The sequence below is a fragment of the Heteronotia binoei genome, chromosome 3, assembly GCF_032191835.1.
Source record: "Heteronotia binoei isolate CCM8104 ecotype False Entrance Well chromosome 3, APGP_CSIRO_Hbin_v1, whole genome shotgun sequence".
Lineage (NCBI taxonomy): Eukaryota > Metazoa > Chordata > Lepidosauria > Squamata > Gekkonidae > Heteronotia > Heteronotia binoei.
The window spans coordinates 39,852,129-39,876,911 of record NC_083225.1 but is presented as its reverse complement, the minus strand read 5'-3'; the positions used below and the strand labels follow the sequence as shown (position 1 = coordinate 39,876,911).

Below are 24,783 nucleotides of genomic sequence, written 5' to 3'. Positions count from 1 at the left end.
TAAATTTTCACAGCTGTGTACACAATGGTGGGTACATGAAACATGATGCTTAAAGATGCTTTAAGATGTATCCTTGCAAGACAGCCAGGTTATGGTTCGTGAAGGACAGAAAGCTGATCAAAATCTACATCTTGTGTTCCCATGAAGCTAGAAGTCATCTAGAAGTTATGCCCACAAACATTTCTGAGCCTCACGTTCCTCACTGATTTTGTTTCATTTTATAAAAAAATTCATTAAAAGAAATGAACACAGGTCAGCCAGCAAACAATGCCCAGAGTTGATATGCGTGTATGCAGTCTGAAAAACCACATACTCAACACAACAGATTCTACACTGCAAACATAATTAGAAGTTTCACCTAACTGTGAATTGTTTTGTTTCCTAGCAGCAGCAACACCAGTCAATAGTTGGAACATTACCAAAAATGTACATAGACAGGGTAAATTCAATTTATTTATCAGCAAGGTCAAAATTTGTATAGATGTTTGTGTCAGCCCATTAAGAGCCAAATTTGTCTTCAGCATCTTTTATCAGCACCAAATCCAATACTGTACCCTACAATTACTCAAAGCAAACAAAACACTTACACAAAGTAGGGTTTTTTAAAAAAAAACAACTTGTTAATGAAATAAATTTACCCACAGTTCCATACTAAATGGATGCTCAGGAAAATCTGAGAGAAAAATCACAGCTTGTTACACAAATGCCAATTTTATTGACACTAGTACACAACTGTATACAATAATTTTGAAATAAAAGGAATGCAGTTAGAAGAAAAGCACAAGGGCAGGGGAGCCCTTAGTCACGAAGTTGCATTTTCTAAGTTTTATAAATGGTATGTTTTCAAACTACATTTACAAAAGACAAAAGGAACAAAGGTTTCACCTCAAACATGAAGTAAAAATAGAGGAATTCTGGCACTCAGCCTGCCCTGTGAGGGAATGTGAGGATGTCTGCATCTGTGTGAAGTTGCCTTTGTGTTGGGCATAAGCATTGGTAGATGGGGACCCCAATTCCCTCACCTTTAACGGCTAGCCATGAGGGCTGCTCATGGAAGATGCTTGGCAAGGTGCACATGATCACATGTGGAAGTGGCTGTGGTGCAGGTGGGTTTACCAGGTTCATGTACAGATTCCAGATGCATTAATTTCTACATTCACAGACAAGTCTGCCATTGTGACTGTAACGGAACCTGAACTGGAACTCTACCACAATAAGGTAGAGCCTTAGTTGGCTCAAGGATCTATTGACTTGCTATCCAGTGAATGTTTATTGTAGTTTAATATCTGTCCAAAATACTGGTGGAGGGCAGTAAAAGAGAGGAGACTGAACTTTTAGAAACTGAAATTAAAGCAACAGAGGTGTGTGTGTTTATGTTTAAGAAAATCTGTCTACTTGTTTCCTGCCTGCTTACTTTGCCCTTATCGAAACCATCATAATGTAGCCCTAGAATTTCAAGAGAAATACTTTTAATTGCCAATCAAGCAACACAGTCAGCTTTAAAAACTCTAAAACTGGGGGAAGGTCTTTGCATCATAGTTAATCAAGATCCAGTTTTTAGTCAAATTGTGATATGTCAGCCTGGAGAAGGCAAAACAGAATCTAACTTGCCTTTTGTAGCAGCATTAGGGTAAGCAGAGCTCATTTTTATTTTAAAAATAACCAATTTTTTAAATTCTCAAAAACTAAAAAGAGACAAGGTGTCCTATGATGTGCAGAAATTAGGATCATTCAGTGAGAATGTATTAGCAAGAAGCAGATTGAAACCAGAACTCTAGGATGGGAAAGTAGCTAATAAAAGTACTCTTGAAGGTAACAATAAAGAAAGCAAGGGTTCATAAACTGAACGAGCCCGGAGAGTTCATTATTTGACCAAACTATGGATCATTGACCAAACTATGGATCATTAATTTCATACAACCCTTTTCCTAACTAATAAAAATGGAGTTGCCAAAAGGGAAATGGGGGGATATGTATATTTCTGGGGAAGACATGCATTCTGCTCCAGCACCAGGGGGATGTATCCCTTTGGAAAACAAACATACATGTCCTCCCCTTTGTATGAGGACTAGGCAGGGATGTATGACATGCAGTCATGTCTTCTCTGCTGCCACTTCCATGGAACAAATAAAGAAAGGCATTTAATCTTAAGGGAGGGAAAGCTAAGATTAACAGAGTTGCTTATATGTGAACACCCCTGAAATGTAACAAGAAATGCACACACGCACACAAAAATTATTCATTTCCAGCAAACGTAAGTGTTTTCCGATAGAGGCTGCCTTGCTCCAAGAAACAGAAGGAAAGGGAACAGAAAGGACAGCTTGGACTCTCATAGCCTGAAATGTGTATCTATGCTGGTGGTGGTGATTGTGAGTGATCTGTGAGAATGGTGTATCATACCAATGAACATGTACTCAATTTGAATATTTCAACCAGCAGCTGCATAGCACAGTTAAGCAAGAGACAGTTTTACAGCAAGATACCAGTTAGAAAGGGTAAAAGCCTTCAGTACAGGCAATTGAAAAAAGCAAAACAAAAATTAATGTCATGCATACATAGATTAAACAAATAATTTTTGGCTTGACATGCTTACAAGAAGTCACCAAATTCAGCATTAGGTTTAGTAGCCAGGAAACCATCCCTCTTGAGTAACGAAGTCCATGCTACATGGATATATAATAGCATTTATAGTGGCAAGTAAAAACTGGACAGTAACTGCAGCTGTTGGCCACATAAACAGAGTCACTTTTAATTGGAAAAAAGATAAGAGATTGCAAATTGCATAATAGCAGGAACGGGAAGGGTTTTTTTTAACGCTATTGGGTGTTTCTCTTCCTATGTTTGTTCTTTCCATCATTGCAAACAACAAAAGGGATGGAAAGAACTTGACTGTAACTTCCTAAAGCACATATGGATATACAAAAGGGGATTTCTTCTGAATAAAATTTATATTAAACAATTCTAAATAACACTGAATGCATATACAAGCTACTGCTACTGTCAATTTCTGGTCAACAGAAGCTACAGCTACTGTCCATTTCTGGTCAACATCTTCCTCACACAACAGTGATCCTGCTAAAAACCATCCCCCCCCACACACAAATAGTGTTAAAAGTTGCCTTCACTGTGAAGTGAAACACAAGCCTGTCTCCATATCTTTATCAAGGAGACCAAATATTCATGTCGGAAGTCACTTGCTCTTGCCTGCCAGTTTCTATTTTAGAAGTCTGCAAAGCAGGTTCCTTGCCAGTCACTGTGAAAGAAGGCATTTTATATCAACGCAGGATCACTGGAAAAGGAAGATACAGACGCTTCCATTACCAGCTGAGCTACCTTTTCATTCTAATAAAATGACATAGGGGCTGTTATGGCAAACAATGCAAGGAACAGAAGATACACCATGCTTTGAGAATAAAGAAAGAACAGTGGGGAAAAAAGGCTTTTTCCTCCCATAGAGGTACATGCTGACAAAACAGTGCATACAGCTAAATAAAAGAGGTCTCTTTGAAACACTGTTAAACAAATGACAAGAATGAGAATGAAGATCCCAGTATTTGAAAAAAATAATAATTTGCCATTGCCTTTTAAATGCACGTTCAGGTATTATTGAAAAGTTATAAAATGCACCAAAGCGGCAGATAAAGAAAGAACTAAAGTTTGTGCATTAGTGGGTTGGCTGTGGTCAGTGAGTTAAGTCAGATGCACACCCAAAACAGTGGTGGGGAAATAAAGAACTGGATTAAAATATCCCATGCCTTTCTCCAAGCAGCAAAAGGCTTTACACATTATTCTTCCCATTCAGACTTTCATGTTGGAAATCATGCATTAAAGGTAATGGGGCTGAATCCTGCAGGAAATTGTCATGAGGGTGCAGGCATGATTTCCTCCCATTCCTTCTCTCTCTCGCAGACCTGTGACTCTCCCACTCCCCGTCCTCCATAAGCAGCATTTCTTGGGTCAGTCTAGGCTGCAGCAGGAAAAGGAAGGAGAGGAAACCCAGCTTCACAGACCAAAATCCATTCTGTCAGCAGAACTTTACCATAACTTCCAAGAAAATGAGCAAATGGTGGTATGGGCATGTTGGTGCAATTACTCTAGCAGGGTATGAAAAGCTGTCTCTGGCAGTTCACATTACGGGTGGCAACTTCTGCTGCCATACACAACTGCGCTTTCACATGCATTTCCAACAAGACTTTTATTCATTTCACTGGGGGGGGGGGGGGAACCTATTATACCCAAGTTGTTTTTACTGATGTAACATGAGGCTCATCTTTCTCCAACGAGAAGCCACTGAAAGGGTGTTTTGTGCATGTGTGTGAGAGAGACAGAGGGAATCCACTTGCTTCATAGAACTCAGAATGCATTTTTCTTAGAGATATCCCATCCCTAACCTTTGCCAGTGTTTCAGTAAAAAACAAACAAAGCAATACACCTTTACCACGGTTGTGAACCATCACTAGGGCAAAACTATTTTTAAGCATTTTACTATAATTTCCATGACCATTTTGAAAAAGTTCTGTCTAAGATAGCTTCATTTGTGTGTGTGTGTGGGGGGGAGAAACACATATACAACTCAGTTAGGTGCAAATTTTCTATTTTACTAACATCAATAAAAAGTTAACTGCTTTAAAAAATTTTTTGAAAGACCAGCTTTGCAATCTGTAGAACCTTCCCTCTTCCGGGGCACAGGGAACTGGAACTTTCCTCCCGTTACCTGAAACAAATCACAATAGGAATCTCCCTGCCAAAGGCACTGCCTTGCTCTAATGATAATTTTTCTGTGTGTTTGGGAAGGGTAACAGATATCTTCCTTAAAATGCCACTGTTGGGTTAACAACCCAACCCAATCTGCAGAACAACACACTGTGGGATGCACAGGAGAGCCTCTGTGTTCACATTCAAAAAGTCCAAAGAACGTTGCTGAAGGAGTAAAACAAACCCTCCCAAGATGTGCTCATGTTCAAAATGAACTTTAAAGGAAACATCTTTAAATACCTGTTAAAGGGGGGGGGGGGACTGCATCTGACTTGCTACACAGAAAGATTCTACCTGTTCAGAAAAATCAGTGTCTGAAAAATTACTTTGTCCACAGACGGCAAAGCATATAAACAAGAATCAAAGACAAAATTGAGGAATTATTCTTGGGAAAACAAAACTGGACTGGAGGGTCACTTTACACGTACTGTAGAAACAGCAGCAAAGGAAGTGTGAGTGAACTGCCTCTGCACTTCCTCTTTCAAACATGACCCGAAATTGGAAATCTGTGCCATACACTTGATGATGGGACCTGATGTTCCATAATCCTGAGAGGAGACACACTCCTCATTCCTTCTTATGTGAGACCCAGAAACATGGAGACAGGAATCAACAGGAACTCATACTTCTTGCTGCTTTCACGGATGGTCAAAATTGCCTCCAGTTTGCCTCTTAGAATCAGTATAATTTTCGCTCACTTTTGAAGCACATTTCAACTTGATCCTAATCAAAGGAAGTGAATTGAATGCACGCAAAAAGGATTAGGTGGCAGTAGCCCATGATCCCCCCCCCCCTATATTTACAGGCTGCATAAGGATTTGGATCAGCTTCCTGTGATGCAATTAATATTCCATGTAAGCTACAATAATGTTTAATGTGATGATACTTTGAAGTGGACATGAGCATGATCTATCTGAAATGGCAACACCAACCAAGATCAGTAGTGGGAGAAACAGAATCATACCATGGTGTTTCATTATCCCCCTGAGACGACAAGGAAACACACAATTTGCAAAAAAATATTTTTTTTTAAATAAAATAGTTGATATTAATAGGTTGCAAACGATAAGCTGGCCTGAAATCTAGTTATCGTACTATCACTCAGCAGAAGTTTCCATTGTTAAAAATCAAGGACATTATTTTGACTTTTTAATGTAAAGCAGTCCCTGTAAAACTTGGCCAAACATTTCAACTTAGGTTCAGGTAGGTAGCAATGCTGGTCTGAAGCAGCAGAGCAAAGTTTGAGTCCAGAGGCTCCTTAAAAACCAACGAAGTTTTATTCAGGGTATAAGCTTCAATGCGCATGCACATGAATGAAGAAGCGTGCATGCACATGAAAGTTTATACCCTAAATAAAACTTCGTTGGTCTTAAAGGCGCCACTGGACTCAAACTTATTTCAGCTTAGACTTCATGTTGGAAGAAGTGTGAATAAGAAGGCAATGAGATCTTCACCATGGTGGCTATGCTGCCTGTATCAGCTTCCCAACCAATGTGCTTATACCAGCACTATCGTTTATACATTACAAAGGGTGACAACGTTTTAGGCAATGGCTTGGATCCAACGAACTGTGAGCAGAATGAGTTCACAGAATGCATTTCTTCCCATTTCTCCTGCAGCCCCCTGAGAAGCTGTTTCCTGAGGGGTCAGGGAGCACTAAGGAATATAACAGTATCCAGGGCACTGGGATGCAGCTGCAACAGACAGTGAGCGTTCCTAAGGGTCCCACCCAGCCCTCCAGAACACTCCTCCTACATTTTCAGAAATGGGCCTCTGCTTATCTGCTTCAATATTAAAAAGGCCATGAGCTGAAATTCTACGGCCAAAACACAATATTATTATCAACTTCTCTCCAGCTGAGCTCCTCGCTGTTGACCAAGTACAGACCCACAGATTTCTTAGTTAGCATCTTGCCTGCTGTCTAAACAAATATCTGAATTGTATGCGTATGTGGAAGTATGAGTTAGCAGTATAGGAATGAGGAGGAGTAAGGAGACTGGATTCTGGCAGTTAAAACATGTCAGTGTCCCAAAGGAGTGGGCAGTATTTAGCAAAAGGCATTTTTTTTTAAAAAAATGAACTCCTTTGGGTTTGGTTAGGATCCTGAAAATCCCAGCTCCATTAAAAGAAAAATAACTTTCTAGCCTCTCACTGCAAATATCTTTGATGCACTCTTTGAGAGCAAAGAAGCTGCCCATCCTTTATCCATCTTATTCATAATGTAAGTGAAATACTGAAAGGTGCTAACCAACTATAAGATGAAACTCTATTAACATATTCTTACAATCAGCTTAGTCATTTAACAGATCTTAACTCAAGGCATTGGAAAAAATTACAAACAGTCACTTTGTTGTATAAAATCTAACAATCTAAAAAACTGCTATTGTTAACTGCCTTATCTGATTTCAAAGGTTGACGAATATTTAGAGCCAACTATGTCCAACAAAACCTTGTCTCAGTATTTAATTCTGATATATTTGAGGATACGCAACTAACAACCTGTACATCTGCCCCAATAAAAAACAGCATTTAACAAGAGCAGTAAGGCTACTGGACAGATAATAGATATATCCTGCTGCCTGGAAAAAAGCCCTTCCTATATACAGGGTTAAATTCTCACTAGCAACTTTCTGTTTTGTTTAGGTTCCTAAATTTTGACATCTAGAAGACTATTATATGTGGGGCTTTTTTGTAGCAGGAACTCCTTTGCATATTAGGCCACACCACCTGATGTAGCCAATCCTCCAAGGGTTTACAGGGCTCTTAGTATAGGGCTACTGCAAGCTCTAGGAGGATTGGCTACATCAGGGGTGTGTGGCCTAATATGCAAAAGAGTTCCTGCTACAAAAAAAGGCCCTGATTATATGACCAAAACGTTATATACCTACACAACATTCAGAGACAAGCTGGCCTGGAACCAACTGTGGCAAGAGCAACAAATCACAAATTCCCCAAATGACTATATGCACATTGCCCTTTCAGGACCTGCAGGCAGGAATGGCAAATGGAGTTACCCAGCCTCCTGCTTCCCCTCCCAACCAGTTAAGTGACACTGGGGTGTATTTGGCCAAGTCTGTAGCCTTCCTCCAACTCAGCTGGCCCCTATATTGAGGGGAGAGCCTCTTACGACTGAGGAAGCCTCCTATGGCTGAGTGAAGTGGCTGAACAAACTCCTCTATTGTTGATTTTCTGAAAGGGAAGATCTTCATAGAATTAGGGGTGTGCATGAAAAAAGATAGGGCCCCCCCCCAAGATTCAGATTTATTGGACCCATAAAAATCAGTATTTCCTGATATTCCCAAATCCCAATATTGGCATAGTAAATATCCAGGAAACCCAATTTTATTTGAATGACTCAATAAATGAACTCTCCAATAATATGGACTTTTATTCAGGCTCAGCTATATCACTAGCCAAACAGGTTACCTAATTTGCATTTGGCTTTAAAATAACTGGAAAATACCAGCAAGGTATTTTTTTCGGATTTTTTTCCAGTTTAGATAAACCGAATGCACACCCCTATTCAGAACCCATTTACACCACTGACTCATTGACCTGCTGGAAATGGGTGTAGGAAACTTACCACCAGATCTGCAGGCAATTTAGTCAGATTACGCATGTACCAACTACACTGAAAGCAACCTTGCAATCAACTTCTTTAAATTATGATTACTGATGATTCAATGTGGCATTTAACAGTTGCAAGAAAATTTCAGATGAGCTAGCTTCCACGTAAGAGTGTTTAAATCCAAACTGCTTCCATCTATCTTTTTAAAAGTTAATGTCCTCTACCTCTTCAGTGTGTTTAGACAGGAGAAAGCAACTATTTAGCCAACTGAATAAAAATGAAGCGGCTTTTGATATTTCCAGCACATGGATAAACATGAATTTAAGACAACCAGAAATATAGAAGAAGTTCTTGTAAAAAGATGTCACGAAGCTCTTTAAAAAAAAACACTTAGATTTTATACTGAATATTAAGTTTTTTGCATTTTGACTGCAGCGTAAAAATTTTAACTGTAAACCTACGAGGCACTGAAGAACAAGCTCTCCTTCATAAGGAGAGAAAAGCACATATGCATACCATTATTTCAAATCATAGCGCTTCCCCAAACAACTATGTAACTTCTCATGTTACCTACCCTGCCTTCACCCCGTTAAATATGATACCCAATTAAGACTATACAATCTTCCTCTTCATGAAGGGTCTAGCCCAAAGGTGACCGAAATCTTCAAAAAAACCCACACAACACTATTAGATTTCACTGTAAACTAACACCACCACTACATTTAGTAAATGTTTCTTCTAGCTTTCAGTAGGGTCATGAGCACTTACATACTTTGTTATCATTCAGAGAACAACTCTCCAAACTAACCGAAAGCATAGAAAAAGTCCTTAATCGGAACCTGGGAGTGCTGCTCATGTTCCTCGGCGACCAAAGACACGGCCACCATCTTCATCACCAAGGCCCACAGAAACATCCTCCACCTCTTCATCTAGCTGAAGGCTGCCAAAGGAATACTTGTTCCTAGCCAGGGGAGAAGAATTCAGCACTATGGGATTCCCAAACACAAGAGGGTGGGTAAAAGGATTAACCATTTCTGAATCAGAATCACTAGACTCTGTCCCACTGCTGGTAGACCCTTCCATCATTTGGACTGTAGACATATGGTCCATCATGCCCCGGGCAAACAAGGTTTGCATAACTGGGCTTTGCTTTGGCTGTCCAATGGGTGGCACTCCATTTGCCATACTTTTGTCTTCTAAAGGGACCGCTTTAGCCATTCCCCCTGTGAAGTATCTGTCTGGCCTGCATTCACGACCAGGAGTTGAAGTCACTTGGCTCAAGAAAAATGGATCTGTTTCAGATCTGTTACATGCATTCTGAATCATTTGCACATGGGGCCTCTGTAAGGCTGGGGAACACTTAATATAACCATGGCAGGTATATGCACAAACATCATCGCTGTCAGACCTAGCCTTGCAGCTGCGCCCATTTTCAGAGATACAGCTCTGGGAACCTGCTCTGCCAAAACTCATGTGAGGACTGGATCCCTTGCTACCGGAAGGCAAGGTCGTGGCCAGTGGACTACGGGTATCAGGACCCCTGAACATTTCATCAATCAGAGTGCTGTGTCTTGGGGTTCTGGGGCTCCCACCTACATAGAAGGACATACTTGTACAGCTACCATTGTTAGAGTCTTGGGTGGTCTGGTGGGATGATTTTACAGAGGTGGCCGAGGAATCCCTATACCTGTTACGGTTTTCATCTCTACAGTCAACATAGGCACCACTGGTCGAATCACCCTCATAATTGTCATTTGTTTGGGATTGTGACCGGGACATCTGCTCTCTGAGAAGGTCATACTCGCTATCTACATCACTGCAGTCAATGAAAGGAATTGAGGTGCTACTGCCACGAGCAGCTCGGGATGCAGGACCTGTGCTCGGCTGCTGGGCTTGAGGTCTACTGTGCTGGGGCCTGTCCTTGACAACCTCCTCTTCTTCCTCCATCGTTGCTATCACTGCACCGTCCAGCCTCCTGCCTTCTTTCGGGCTCTTCTTTAGGGAAGGGCTTGCTCGCTGCCCGCCATCTTCCACTGAAACCTTCAGTTCTTTCCCCTGCCAGCAGCTCTGAACCACCGGGGAATCAGCATCTTCACCATATGTATAACTAGAGTTCTAGAACAAGAAAGGGAGAGGGAAGAGAGGAAAAGGTGAGGCAGGATGGGAGCTAGAAGGCTTTAATAAACATGTGGCATAAAGGACTGCTCTCACCCTTGACAGTACAATTGACTGAAACTCTCAACCCTATAAGAGACAACAATTCCTCTGACTTCCAAAAACAGCAGCAATGCAGCAAGGAAAGCTCTTCTCAGAAAATACACATTTCGGAGCTGCTGAATTCCCAAGATCCAAGCAGACACAGAGATGTTTTACTATGCATGTAACACGTTTGCAAAATCCCACCCTATTGTGCTAATAGGAACTTTCAACTTACCGACTAGAAAAAAAGCAGCACAACCATCAGAAAAACTAAAATGCAATCTGCACCAAAATGCTGATGTAACAGATCAAGGTAATATAGAAGTACTGGCCGTGGCAAAGGCAAGGCAAAAAAATCAGGTGAGAGGAACATGCAGGTGTTAAACAATCATAAAAGCAAACTTCATTATATGGCAACAGAAGTGCTGAAGTGTTGTATTAGCCAGTCTGACTGGGGCTAATACAACTGACAGTTTCTCAACTGACAGTTTATAGCAGGGGTGGGGTGGGGAACCTCCGTCCCGAGGGCCATATATGGCCCTCAGGGATTGCTGGACCTAACTGAGCCATGTGGCAGCCTCCCTGGGGCATGGGCTAGCCAGTGAGGATCGTGGGGCCCAGCTGTGCAGCAGCCTCCCCAGGGCCAGGCAGACCAGCCAAAATTGCTGCAGGGCCTGCAAAAGCTATTGTCACAGTTCAGTTTGCACTTGATTATCTCAGATGGTGTTGCCTAATATGCTAATGAGTGTGTGACCTGATATGCTAATATTGGAGGATGTGGTCTAATATGCTACTGAGTTCCTGCTGGGCTTTTTCTACAAAAAAAGCCCTGGACCTATACATTTGCCTGGGGTGGCGGGCCATGTGTGTGGGCCAGATTAGGCTCTCCCCACATGACTTCAAATAGAAAAACAATTATTTGCATTAATTTTGCTGGCCTGAATCATTCTCCCTCGGCGGGGCACTGCTTTTTAAGTTGATCATTTTTAATGGCCCGCGAATGATGTTATAAATATCCATATGGCCCTAGGCAGAAAAAAGGTTCCCCACCCCTGGTTTATAGCAAGAATGCATACAAAGTGCATTATCATAGAGGTCATCTCTTCATGAGATATTTTGTTTTTCACTTAAGGGTTAATGAAATTACACCACTTATTCTCTTCCTATGAGCAGTTTCTACGCAACAATTAAGCTGTCCCTGAAAGCAGAAAATCTAGACCACAGAAAAGTTAACGAGGTTGGTTCTCTTTTCGATTAAAGTTCTGGAAATCAGGACCGGTTTGGACTAGCAGTGTTCCCTCTAAGCTGGGTTAGTGTGAGCTAGCTCACAGTTTTTCAGCCTCCTGCTCACACAATTTTGTGTTAGCTCAGGAAGGATAGCCCCAGAGTAAGCCAATTTATGTAGTAACCAAACTGCTTGCTCACAACTTTAATGCCAGTAGTTCATGAAGTAGAATTTTTGCTCACAAGACTCCACAGTTTACAGGGAACATTGGTTTGGAGGCAGTGGTAATGGTACTTGAAATGGCACTGTTCTGGGCCTTCTGACTGTTAAACAAGTGGGCAAATTATGGAAGGATTTCCTCTGTATTTGCACAAAGTAGGGTGGGGTACTGCTAATACTGATCATAAAGATCAGCTTTGAGTCAAGCAGCTCTCTTTCCCCTCGATCCACAGCCTCTGCTGCTACCTATGTGTTGATCCCTGATATAGTCCACGGTTTATTCCCGATGATCCTAAAATTCTCCCCAAGTAAGCAGAATTTGTGCTAGGACCTGGATGGCCGAGACTAACCCAATTTCACTGGATCTTAGAAGCTCAGCAGGGATAGCCCTGGTTAGTACTTGGATGGGGGACATCAAGGTGCTCCAGGGTCGCTACACAGAACCCAGCAATGGCAACCCACCTCCGAACATCTCTTGCCTTAAAAAACCTGCATGGGGTTGCTCTAGTTGGCTATGATTTGATGGCCTTTGCCACTACATGTAGATTATGTACAATGCTTGATTATTCAAGCATTATCTCTAGGACTTTTTTTGTAGAAGGAACTCATTGGCATATTAAGCCACTCCCCTGATGTCACCATTGTTTCACACAGGGCTTTTGGGTAGAAAAGGCCCAGCAGAAACTCATTTGCATATTAGGCCACACCCCCTGCCACCAAGCCAGCTGCAACTGCGTTCCTGTGAATTCCTGCTCAAAAAAAAAAAACAACCCACACACACACCCACAAAACCCTGGTTATCTGCATGATATGCTTAATTCAGTAATTACTAATAGGAAATTTGCTGGACATAAAGCTTCAGACTTTCATTCTTTAAAGCACCCTAAAGTTAAACCTTTTCATAGAGCTTGTACTTTTCTGAACATCTGGGGCAGCCTTCCAAGCCAGAGGAAAGGCCAAGGATGCTTAAGGCCACTGGGCTGCTATTCAGTTTGGCCTTCCCTGAAACTGAGTTATGATGCACAAGATTGAACGAGGCCCGGAAAAGACAAACAGCACTACCAGACCCTCTTTTGCTTGCGAAAGCATGAAATATAACTGACTTGCGTTGGCACCTCTGAATGCTGCTCTGAAGGCTTGGCAGGCAGGCTCCTAACAGAGTGAATCTTGCTGTGTTTCCTGGGAAAAGATAAAAACATTTTTATTTATTTTTTTTGCAAAACCCACACAATAACCTCCAAGCACCCCACTGGGTGAATAATCAACTGCAGACAACTCGGTATCAAAGGAAAAAGCTTGAGCTTCAAACAAACTTATTTCCGAGAAACAGATTTCCTCTCTGCTGGTGAATGTGTGCGATATTTTACAGAAGTATGCGCTAAGTAAACATCATAAAAGGAAAAGACCAGGGCACTGAAGTAGCAATGCTCTTACGGCCAAAAGATGACTCAAAACACAACAGGCCCTGTACAAAGAGCCCTGTAAGCTCTTGGAGGATTGGCAACATCAGGGGTGTGTAGCCCAGGGGTTTTTTTGTAGCAAGAACTTATTTGCATATTAAGCCACACCCCCTGATGTAGCCAATCCTCCATGAGCTTACAGGGCTCTTTGTACAGGGCCTGTTGTGTTTTGAGTCATCTTTTGGCCGTAAGAGCACTGAAGTAGCAATGCTCTTACGGCCAAAAGATGACTCAAAACACAAACCTGTTGCTAGGATCATTACACAATTTAGCAAAAACAGTGAACTTGCTGCAACAGAGGCATGTTTGGAAAGACTTCTGGCAACGGCCTGCGAGAATCTACTCCTTCCCATTGTCTAACATTTCTGTATCGCTTATCAGCTGTGTTAAGTGGTGGCCCAGATCTTTTATTCTTTGCTCCCCTTTATTTTTTTATGAAGGAGAACATAATAATATATCATTATTTTTGACAGCATGGGGTTTAAAAATTAAAGAGGATATGGGGAAGGGAAGACATAGCTGCTTGCTGGCAAGCTACTCTGAAAAACGCCATATCCTATTCACAAAAGCACACGAACAGCAGGCTTCGTATGGGGTGAAGAGGAAGCTAGTGAGGGCCCAAGTATCATTCGCAGCCGGTTCCAAGTTTCCTCGAGTGGAAACCAACAAAATCTCAAGTAGGAGCTATTTTTGCAAACCACGAGTTATTGACATGCTCTGAACAAAGGAGAAACCAAAGGGCAACATAATTAATTGGTAGCAAACAAGAACAACAACTGTAACCAGACTCTTAACCAGTTTAGCACCTAACTAGACGAACAGGAACTAGAAGAACACAGCTGCAGGAACACACACTGAGACATACAGTTCTTCTGTCCCCACATTGCTTCTTCACTCATGGAGGCTAAGCATGCTAGGTATAGCCCACAATTCCATGCACCTTTCCATCGGCTACCAGGGAGCTAAATGGATATGTGAGGTTATTTATTCTGAAGTGCCCTTAAAAACAACTGCACTAGTTAAATAAGAGCACTCCTCCTGCATTAACACTAAGTTTCAGCTGGTTCAACATCCCATTTCCCAATGGCTAACAAGATGCTGAGAAGAGCCCTGTGGTGCACAGTGGTAAGCTGCAGTACTGCAGTCCAAGCTCTGCTCAAGACCAGAGTTCGATCCCAGCAGAAGCTGGGTTCAGATAGCCGGCTCACGGTTGACTCAGCCTTCCGTCCTTCTGAGGTCGGTAAAATGAGTACCCAGCTTGCTGGGGGTAAAGTGTAGATGACTGGGGAAGGCAATGGAAAACCACCCTGTAAAAAAGTCTGCCAAGAAAATGTGAAAGAAACATCACCCCAGAGTCGGAAATGACTTGATGCTTACACAGGGGACTACCTTTATCTTTACCAAGATGCTGCAGACAGCCTTATATGTGGGGCATGGAAACAAAAGCTGACAGACCCCCTTGTTGCTGTCCCCCCACTACTTCAGAACATGGGCGTTCTGTTTTGCCCCCACACCCAATATCCATAGACAAGTCTATCCTCCATGCGATTGTATAAACCCGCGTTAAAGTCATCTGAGGGGGCAGCCATGGTTCAATCTCCTGACAGTGAAGAAGCTGCTGAATAGTTTCTCTGACCTCTCAAACTGGACTTTCTTGTGCCCTCCTTCTTTAACATAGTCAAGAACCTGCTTCTGAGTTCGGCCGCTGTGAAGAAGAAAACAAACAAACCAAAAATTAAACAGGCTAAACTGGTTAATGAAGCACATTCTAACTGTAGAAGAAGAAGACTGCAGATTTATACCCCACCCTTCCCTCTGAATCAGAGACTCAAAGTGGCTTACAATCTCCTATACCTTCTCCCCCCACAACAGACACCCTGTGAGGTGGGTGGGGCTGAGAGGGGTCTCACAGCAGCTGCCATTTCAAGGACAACTCTGCGAAAGCTATGGCTATCCCAAGACCATTCCAGCAGGTGCAAGTGGAGGAGTGGGGAATCAAACCTGGTTCTCCCAGATAAGAGTCTGCATACTTAACCACTACACCAAACTGGCTCTCACTTAACCACTACACCAAACTGGCTCTCTGTACTGTGCCTATTTCAATGAACAGATGCGGCTACAAAGTATGTTAGTTTTCTTTCACTTTGTGCCTTGTTTATGATATATCTTGCCTTTGACAGCTGGCTGTTTGCACTGTTTTCTGTAATCCTAGTCACTGTATTTGCTAATTGCATTGTTTTTATATTCTTTTTATAATCTGCCCCTGAGTCTCAGCCAGAAAGGCAGCCTACAAAGTAAACACATAAATAAATAAATTCACATGACAGTCTGTAAGCCACAGGAATGCCCTAAAAATACTCCCTCTGGTGGTAAGCCATCCCATCCCAACCAAGAGAGCCCCAAAGTACTCATCACATGCATCAGCACCATTACTGGATTTGTTTCAGATCTACTGCATGTCCCTAGAAACTTCTTTTTTTGTTGCAAGAACTCCTTTGCATATTAGGCCACACACCCCTGATGTAGCCAATCCTCCTGGAGCTTACAACAGGCCCTGTACAAAGAGCCCTGTAAGCTCTTGGAGGATTGGCAACATCAGGGGTGTGTGGCCCAGGGGGCGTTTTGTAGCAAGAACTTCTTTGCATATTAAGCCACACCCCCTGATGTAGCCAATCCTCCATGAGCTTACAGGGCTCTTAGTACAAGGTCTATTGTAAGCTTCAGGAGGATTGGCTACATCAGGAGTGTGTGGCCTAATATGCAAAGGAGTTCCTGCTACAAAAAAAGCCCTACAGAGACTCATAATCGGGCAGCATTCATATATAAGCATATAATGATGCACAGAAGGGGATCGCTCTCTGTATGGGGAAGTGGTTTTCATCAGTATCCCTTTTGCAACCACAGAAACAGCTCTTCCATTAAAGCTACTGTTACTGCGTCTATAAGCCTACCACAAGGATTTACAAATGAAGATAACTGAGTACTGCAAGTACTAGGTACTACTTTTTTTGGCAGAAAGCTTGGCATTGAAGTGGTATTTTTTTTTTAAAGTTACAAAACACAAGTGTTTTTATACTTGCAGGCATTTCAGCTATTCACTACACTTAACAGGCATTCACAATTCATAATGCACTCCACCAAAAGTAGCCCCACCAGGGGGACTCATTTTAAAAGCATCTTTTAAAATGTCTGCCTGGAAATGCTAAAGGAGAGGCAGTGAAGAAGAGAAGGCACTGTCAAACACTTGGCAGGCCAGAATGCACGGACAGTTGGATAAAATGGGCTGCAAGTTCCAGCTTTCAACAGCCCATGTTAGCATTCCACTTGCATAATGCCTGACACAAAATTTATAACTTAGTGCATTGCTTCGGAAGACTCAAAGAACTGTTAACATGAACTAAGGCAGGATACACTTAAAGTAAGTCCAGAAATACAATCTAAACAACTTGCAAATGTTGAAAGTGAAGCCTGATAACTGGGAATGTTGCCCAGTCACTCTTAAAGAGCTGAAAAGTTTAAACTTGCAGGGGTGCTGAGGGCTGGATCTTGTCGGGCCGAGCCATGTTTGTTGTAAATTGTAATGCCAGGTAGCAGGAATATAAACTTTATAAAGGACACGGATAAACACAAAGATTATTTTAAAACTTAAAATAAAATATGCTTAAAAGATTAGCACTCTTGCAATATTTTGTTTATTTAACAGTTTCCGATAACTGACACCTCTTGCTCTGAATTATTGAATCAAAATCTGGAGACAATGTCTGTGCTGTAGCAATCCTGTGTATGCTGTTCAGGTGTATGTCTGTAAGCTGCAAACCTACTTTTGATCCACTGACATTCATTACAGAAATCTTATGGTCAGTGCTTTGAGCCTAAGAGTGCTGTGCTTTTGTACATAAGTTGCTGCAATTGCTGGTCAGCCAACGGAGAAAATAAGAGGCTTTGCTTTCCTGTGCAATTGAGAGAGCCTGGCAAAGCAAGCTGTGATGTAGAAGGAAGTAAGAGAGGGAGATGAAAACAGATGTCAGTGAGTTGCTCACGGGCCTAATAGGAGCCTTCTGGGAGCCTGATCCGGCCCTTGGGCTTTATGTTTGATACCTCTGGTTTAAAGCAAACATTACCAAAACTCTCATTTCTTTCCATTTGAGTCCTTTCTCAGAGTTAAGGACAGATCCATGCTCAAACTCCTACTGAAGACTGCTTCACACATGGGTAGTTTCACATGGTTTCTTAGAAAGGATGCAAGATCCATTCAGGAAATCATATTCCTGAATATCAGGAAAGGCAACATAGCCAAAAATGTATACACATGGGACAGACTCCCCATTTCATGCCCTCTTCTTCTCATTCTCATTTTGCTGAGGACAGAACAATGTCAAATTAATAATGGTTGCTGATTTCCAAGAACAATTATCTAAATAGTTATGCTCCACTATTCTTGATAGTGGAGATCCAAAGCAGCATAACAACATTGTTTTCTGCTCTTCACTTTTATCCTTATAAGAAAAAACACAGGAGGGAGGTTAGGCTGTGAGACAGTGCAACTGGCCCACAGTCACCCAGCAAGTGTGGATTAAATCCTAGGTCTCCCGTCTCAGGGTGGTAAAACTGTGATTTGGGAGCCACACGTGGCTCTTTCACGCATATTGTGTGGCTCTTGAAGCACCCCCCCCCCACCCCCCTGGAGAAGGCATTTGTCTCTTTAAGTCCCTTCTCCAAGTCAAGCCAGCCGGAGAATTGCAGAACGCATTTACAGTTACAGTTGTTTTCTTTCCAGCTCTCCCCCGCTCCCCCCCATCTATTTGCCTTCCTTCCTGCCTGCATGCCTTCCTTATGCTGATATTGTGCCAACTCTGCCTGCCTTCATTCCTTCACTAAGCCTTAGAGTGGGTTCGTTCATACCTGGACTGAAAATGTGCTTTGCTGTTCAGAACAGAAACATTAAATTACATCTTTTAATAACAGTCAACGTATTACAAGCACTCATTTCGCAGCCTACCCAAAGTGTGTTTAAAATTCATGCCCCTCCATCTCCCTACCCTAAGTTACACTATTGCCCATTTTGTGATATGCACACACTTGTAGAAGTCAGCTCTTAAATCAGGGCTTCATGACCCATGTGCAGATGGCATGAGAAACACAGATGTACTCGTCACACATAGTGCAGTGTGTGCAATCGTTTACATAAAACTGATTTATGTGGAAGAAATCAGCCAAGGATGGGAAAGCCTAAAAAGCCCTGTGAATAAAGTGGAGTACTCTGTACGCTATCAACGCTATGTATAAATCAAAACTATGGAATATTCCCCCCTTTGCCTTAAGCAACCAGGTAGAACAAATATTCAGCTGATAAGAAACCACGTGTCAAATGCGCCTTCCGTTTTCTGCTATGAACCTGGTTTTCTTCATAAAAGCCAGATAAAATTTTTTACTGAAGAATCAGATAAAGACAGTTTCATATTTCTAGTCAGTAAAGGAAACAGGAAACAAAAATAAGTGCTGATGAGGCAGAGAGATTTCAGTGTTCTACTTGCAGTTTTTTAAAAAAGACCTTGGAGCACCACTAGTCAAATGTTAATCTCATATTCATCTGTTCAAAAAGGACTGTGATGCTGCTTTAAGCTAAACAGTTTGAAGACGATAGCTGGGATCCTAAGAACAAGTTCTGTGCATGCTAGACCAGGTGTGGCTAAACTGTGGCTCCGGAGCCACATGTGGCTCTTGAAGACCCCACCATGCCATTGGCTAGCTTGAAGAAGGCATTTGTCTCTTTAAATCACTCCTCCAAGCCAAGCTAATGTTGCTTTCTTTCTACCTCCCCTCCCCCTCTATTTTCCTTCCTTCCTTCCTTCCTTAATAATAATAATAATAATAATAAATAATAATAAATTTTTATTTATATCCCGCCCTCCCCGTCGAGGCAGGCTCAGGGCGGCTCACAGTACATGGTGCATACCATGATTACAATAAAATACAGTTAATACAATAAAATACAGTTAGTACAATAAAATACAGTTAAAATACAATTAAATTACAAATTCATAAATTAAGTTAAGTAAATAAATTAAAACCAGTATAAATTGAAGGTGCTACAGTTCAATATATATATATATATAAAGATGGCTAGATGTCATTACCAGGATTCCACCTTAAAAGCAAGTTGGAAGAGGACGGTTTTACAAGCCCTGAGGAACTGACTGATTCACATCAAATCTGGCAGCTGATTCCACTATTGGGGAGCCATTATCGAGAAGGCCTGCTCCCTTGTTGTTTTTAGCTTGGCCTCCCTTGGTCCAGGGATTTTTAGAAGATTTTGAGAACTAGATCTCAGTGCTCTCTGGGGAACATATGGAGAGAGGCGGTCCCTAAGGTAGGCAGGTCCTCGGCCATACAGGGCTTTAAAGGTAATCAGCACCTTGTAACGAACTCGGTACACAATTGGCAGCCAGTGCAGTTCCCGCAGCCTAGGCCGCACATGTTCCCACCGAGGTAGTCCTTCCTTCCTTGTGGCTCTCAAACATCTGATATTTGTGTTTTATGGCTCTTAAACCTCTGACGCTTATTCTTTGTGGCTCTTACATTAAGCAAGTGTGGCCAACCCTGTGCTAGACAGTCTCAGCTACGAAGCACACTTCCTCTTGTTCTAAAAACTCTGCTTGTACAAGCACACACTGAAAGCCATTGTCTTTTCACAAAATGGAAGTTACAGAGGAAGAGGAAGCATGGTCCACTGCAGAGAATATCCAGCACACACAGAACAAGTTTGCAGGATCCAAGCCAAGGCAAATATCCAGGCTCAAAATGTTCATTAGACCAACAACGAAACACAGGAAAGGCAAACAATCAGACATGGACATACTGAATCAAACCACTGGTGCTTCTAAGCCAGACTTACAGCAGATTTATAAAGCAGCTCTCCAAGAATCCTCAAGATCCTTTTCTAACTGAAGAAGCAAACACTGAACGTGAGACCTTCTCAGTGCAAATTATGTTATCTACCACTGAGATACGGCCCCTGAAAGCAACAGTGAACATTTGCTCTCAGAAATACTTATTTTTAGGTTCGTGTGTGTGTGTGAAATTATGCAGGAGGCAATAAAATGATCTCTACTTGTTAAAGATGCACTAGACAGGCTTTTATTACAAGGCTGAATACATTTCTAGGAGATTCAGTGAGAAATGTGGAGATCAGCAAAAAATGACTGCCACAAATTACATACTTCAAAAATTGCATCCTCAGCAATCCCAAAAATATGCATGAAAAGCTCAGTATGCAAAGGAAACCCTACACAAGTCAAGCTGAAGATGTATGGAGGGGAGAAGGGATGAACACAAAAGAAAAAAACACTTTGATATTGAACTGAAATAACAAGTGACATGCTAAAGACCAGACCATGTACGGCTAGAAAAGCACACTTTACTTTTCCTTTGAATTAATTTACCCACTATATAGTTATCATTTTTTAAAAAAAAATTAAAAGGAACTTTTTGGATTACAGACAGCACAAAAAGCTCCCCCCCCCTCTCTGTAATTTGAAGGAATTTGTATCTTAAATCTTCCTCCTTTGCATACAGTACAAGCAAATCCAAACAAACAAGTTTGACTTCAGGCAAATTTTAGGAAGTAAGAATACTGCTTTGTACATTTTTGTTGCATAAAATAGGATTGGAATGGTCATTCAAATATTGTCAATTGACCATCTGTTATATCTTCCTCGCTTCTTTGGTCTTCACCCTCAACTTCTGCTGTCACATCTGAGACCCAATTTCCATTGCAATAGGAATTCCTGGGAAATAACACCTAGCTTCTTATCTCTGAGATACTGGAAAACTGAGGTGATTTTCTGAGCTGTTTCTCACTTATGGTCCACTTGGGAGCTGACCTGTGTACTCCATGAAACAGACGCTGGGTTAGATCCTATGCAGTTCTTTCTGTGGGTGCAAGGACTTCCATCCACATAGTAGAAGATAGAGAGTCCAGTAGCACCTCAAAGACAAACAAAATTTGTGGTTGGGTATGAGCTTTAAGTGTCTCACACAGGTCAGAGGCCCTGACCTGGATAGCCCAAACAAGAAGAAGAAGATTGCAGATTTACAGCCCGTTATCGCTGAATCAGAGACTCAGAGCGGCTTACAATCTCCTTTAACTTCTTCCCCCACAACAGACACCCTGTGAGGTGGGTGGGGCTGAGAGGGCTCTCCCAGAAGCTGCCCTTTCAAGGACAACTCCTGCAATAGCTATGGCTGACCCAAGGTCATTCCAGCAGCTGCAAGTGGAGGAGTGGGGAATCAAACTCGGTTCTCATAGATAAGAGTTCGTGCACTTAACCACTACACCAAACTGGCTCTTAAGCCAAATCCTGTGAGATCTCAGAAGCTAAGCAGGGCTGACCGTGGCAAGTACTTGGATGGGAGACCTCCAAGGAATACCAAGGCCAGGACGCAGAGGTAGGCAAGCAAGTCATCTCTCTGAAAATGTCCAAACCCCACTAGGGGTCGCAAAAAGTCAGCCAGAACTTCCAGGCACGCGCGCACACACAAATACTCACCAAAAAATTTTTGACAATAAAAAGTGACTCACGAACGCTCATACATCACCACAAATTTTGTTAGTCTTTAAGGTGCTACTGGACTTGTACACTTTTCTATTGCTACAGACAGACTAATATGGCTGAACATCTTGATTGCTTTCTATATGTATACTATAACTTCCTTTGCTCCCAACCTGCCCACTACAGCCCAAAATGCCCTCCCAAACCTTGCTCCTGGGGAAGAGGGATTACCTAGGAATTGATTTTGTGGGGTACTTTGGGCTGCCAAAGGGGGGCAGTTCTGAGGAAGTCACGCTCTGTGGGTAGAAGTCCTTGTGCTTTCAGAAACACTCCAATTCATAGCTTCCTAAATTACTTCAGACACTGCTTCTTCACTGTGCGCTCTCCATTACAAGTATATTCAATTATTAATCCTGAAAACATGTTCTGATGTCTGATGGCAATACAGTGCCTAACGTCTATGGATGGGGTCCATTTCATCTCATGTAAACTTTAGTAGAGACTGAAATCCTATGGTGTCACTTTCCACTCCTAAACCCTTCCCCCAAGTTCCTCCATAACCCCACACTAACTTCCCTCGTACTTCTACGACTCAAATCGTCAAGTCAACAACAAAATTCATTAGGCCTCATGAGCAACACTACACTGGGGCCTTTAAATTAAGGATTCTGCCATTTCTTATGTGGCTGTGTGTAGGGGGGGAGAGAGGGAGAGAAGCTTCTTCCACTAAGCAATGGAGGCATCAGGAAAGCAAGGCTACTCGAGGACTAGGGAAGAGAGCTTTGTGGTATCACTGCCCTCTAGCCCAAGGGTGTCAAACATGCAGCCCAGGGGCCAAATAAGACCCCCGGAGATCTCTTATCAGGCCTGCGAGCAATTTACTGTCATCTGCTTCCTTCTCTCTCTTGCTTCCATCTGCATCACAACTTGCTTTGCCAGGTTTCCTCAATCACACAGGAGCTATAGAGCAAAGCTCCTCTCCCTTGGAGAGGAAGTGAGGGAAGGAGAGCTAGTTTTGTCAGGCTCTCTCAATTGCACGGCAGAGCTACTGAGCCAAGCCTCTCTTCCTTCTGTTGGTTGAGGCTCAACAAGCCAGTGAGGTGGATTAGGCTGAGTGTGTGTGTGTGTGTGTGTCCTTTATAAAGTTTATATCTCCTCTACCTGGCATTACTTTTTATGACACACATGGCCTGGCCCAACAAGGTGAGGATCCAGCCCTCATAACAAATGACTTTGACACCCCTGCTCTAGCCCAATCTTCCAGTTGTGCTGTTCATATTGAAAAAAACCACTAATGTCATTCATCTTTAGCTGAAGAGAGTTCACATCTTAGAACAACAACATCTATTCCCAGCAAGGAAGGGCATTTCCCCCATCACTATTTCCCCCCAGCTTTTGAAGAGCAGCACACAGCAGCTGGGACAAATTCGAGCTTTGTTGTGTGTCTTCTGTGTAAACCTCCTTGACAGCAAAACTGCTGAAATGTTTAAATATGTAAACAAATGAAATGAGGATTAGTATTCAGAATCCACTGGGCTTTTAGGAGGCCAACACCTGGCACCAAACTGTGGAGAGGAGGATGTAGAATTCAAACTGAGTCATACCCCCTCCTAAAATTCAGTCCCTCTTTCAGCAATTTAGGCTGACTGAACACAGACCTCGGGTATATTTGTTTAGTAAAAAGATAACAAAATTATATCCTACCTGAACCGAAAGGATGAACCTCTAGTAAAGAGAACAGGTTTAGGCTTTGGTTTGGGTTCCTCAAAGAGTCTGAAGAAGGCATGGTGTTCCACACATATCTTCCAAAAGGCCTTACAAAAATCCCGGCTGGCCATCAGGAATTCTAGTGTGTCTTGGAAGGAGCTCTGAAAGAGAACAGAAGTAGGTTTGATGTTGGAACTACCGGGGGGGGAGGGTGTTATACTGGAACATAACAGTGGATTTCCCCCTCCAGATTCATCTACTTTCGTGCAGAATTCATCTAGTTTCATTTAATATTTTTATGCCACCATATTCAGCCTCCTTGAACAAAGTCTCAACATCCCAACACTTTCCCCACAAGACTCCAAAAATGGAGAACACTGGCATTACATAAATTACTGACAGTGAACAAAGCTGAGACCCGTTTTTCAGAAATGTGTTAAGACTGAAATAGTCATTGAATCCACTATCATTCTTTAGACAATATAATATCTAGACAGGAAAGAAGGATGCAGCTGAAAGGATGCCCACTTGTGTTATTCTTTAGAAGACGAAAACACATGATAAGCTATAACTTCCCAAAGATGTCATTATAATGGCAATATTGTGTATGAAGCCCTTCAGTTAGATCAACACGGCTGTCTCCGATTTCCTAAAGCAGTCGCTTAATCATTTCTGCTGCTGACCTACTTCACCTCCTCCCAAATCCTGTTATCTGATTTGATGCCAGCCTTAAAACATTTGTTTTGTGTAATGTTACAAGGGATGTGACAGGCAATATTTTAGAATGGGAAGAAGTTTCTGAGGAATGAAGGCTCATAGGAAATAAGACCCTGCCTTAGTTTTGAATGAGGAAAACAGACACTTTAACAAAGAGACAATGAATTAGGTCTAGTTTTAATTGTGGCATGTATCATGACCGAATACTCCTCCATTAAAAACAATCTGTCTACACGGACAGTTAGATATGTGTGTGTAGGGGGGTGGGTGGAATCAAGCTGAACCTTCTCTCTGGAATGCTGCATGTAGCATTTTAGGTGCAAGGAAATTTCTGTACAGGTACTTTCAGGGTTTTTTATGCAGAAAAAGCCCAGCAGGAAC

The 24,783-nt window shown here is 42.1% G+C and overlaps 1 protein-coding gene across 5 annotated transcripts in view; it reads right to left on the bottom strand.

Moving 5' to 3' along the window:
* The window catches only part of FARP1 (FERM, ARH/RhoGEF and pleckstrin domain protein 1), a 249,404-nt gene that overhangs the window by 44,237 nt on the left and 180,384 nt on the right, over positions 1–24,783 (bottom strand). For 3 of the 5 annotated variants that reach the window (XM_060233637.1, XM_060233639.1, XM_060233638.1), the window contains exons 10-13: positions 23,683–23,846; positions 15,063–15,131; positions 13,070–13,145; positions 10,198–10,438 (exon numbers count right to left, since the gene is read on the bottom strand). In XM_060233637.1, the coding sequence (XP_060089620.1) occupies positions 10,198–10,438; positions 13,070–13,145; positions 15,063–15,131; positions 23,683–23,846 (550 nt within the window). The remainder of the gene's footprint in view (positions 1–10,197; positions 10,439–13,069; positions 13,146–15,062; positions 15,132–23,682; positions 23,847–24,783) is intronic. The other 2 variants (XM_060233640.1, XM_060233641.1) reach the window with 1 other exon arrangement.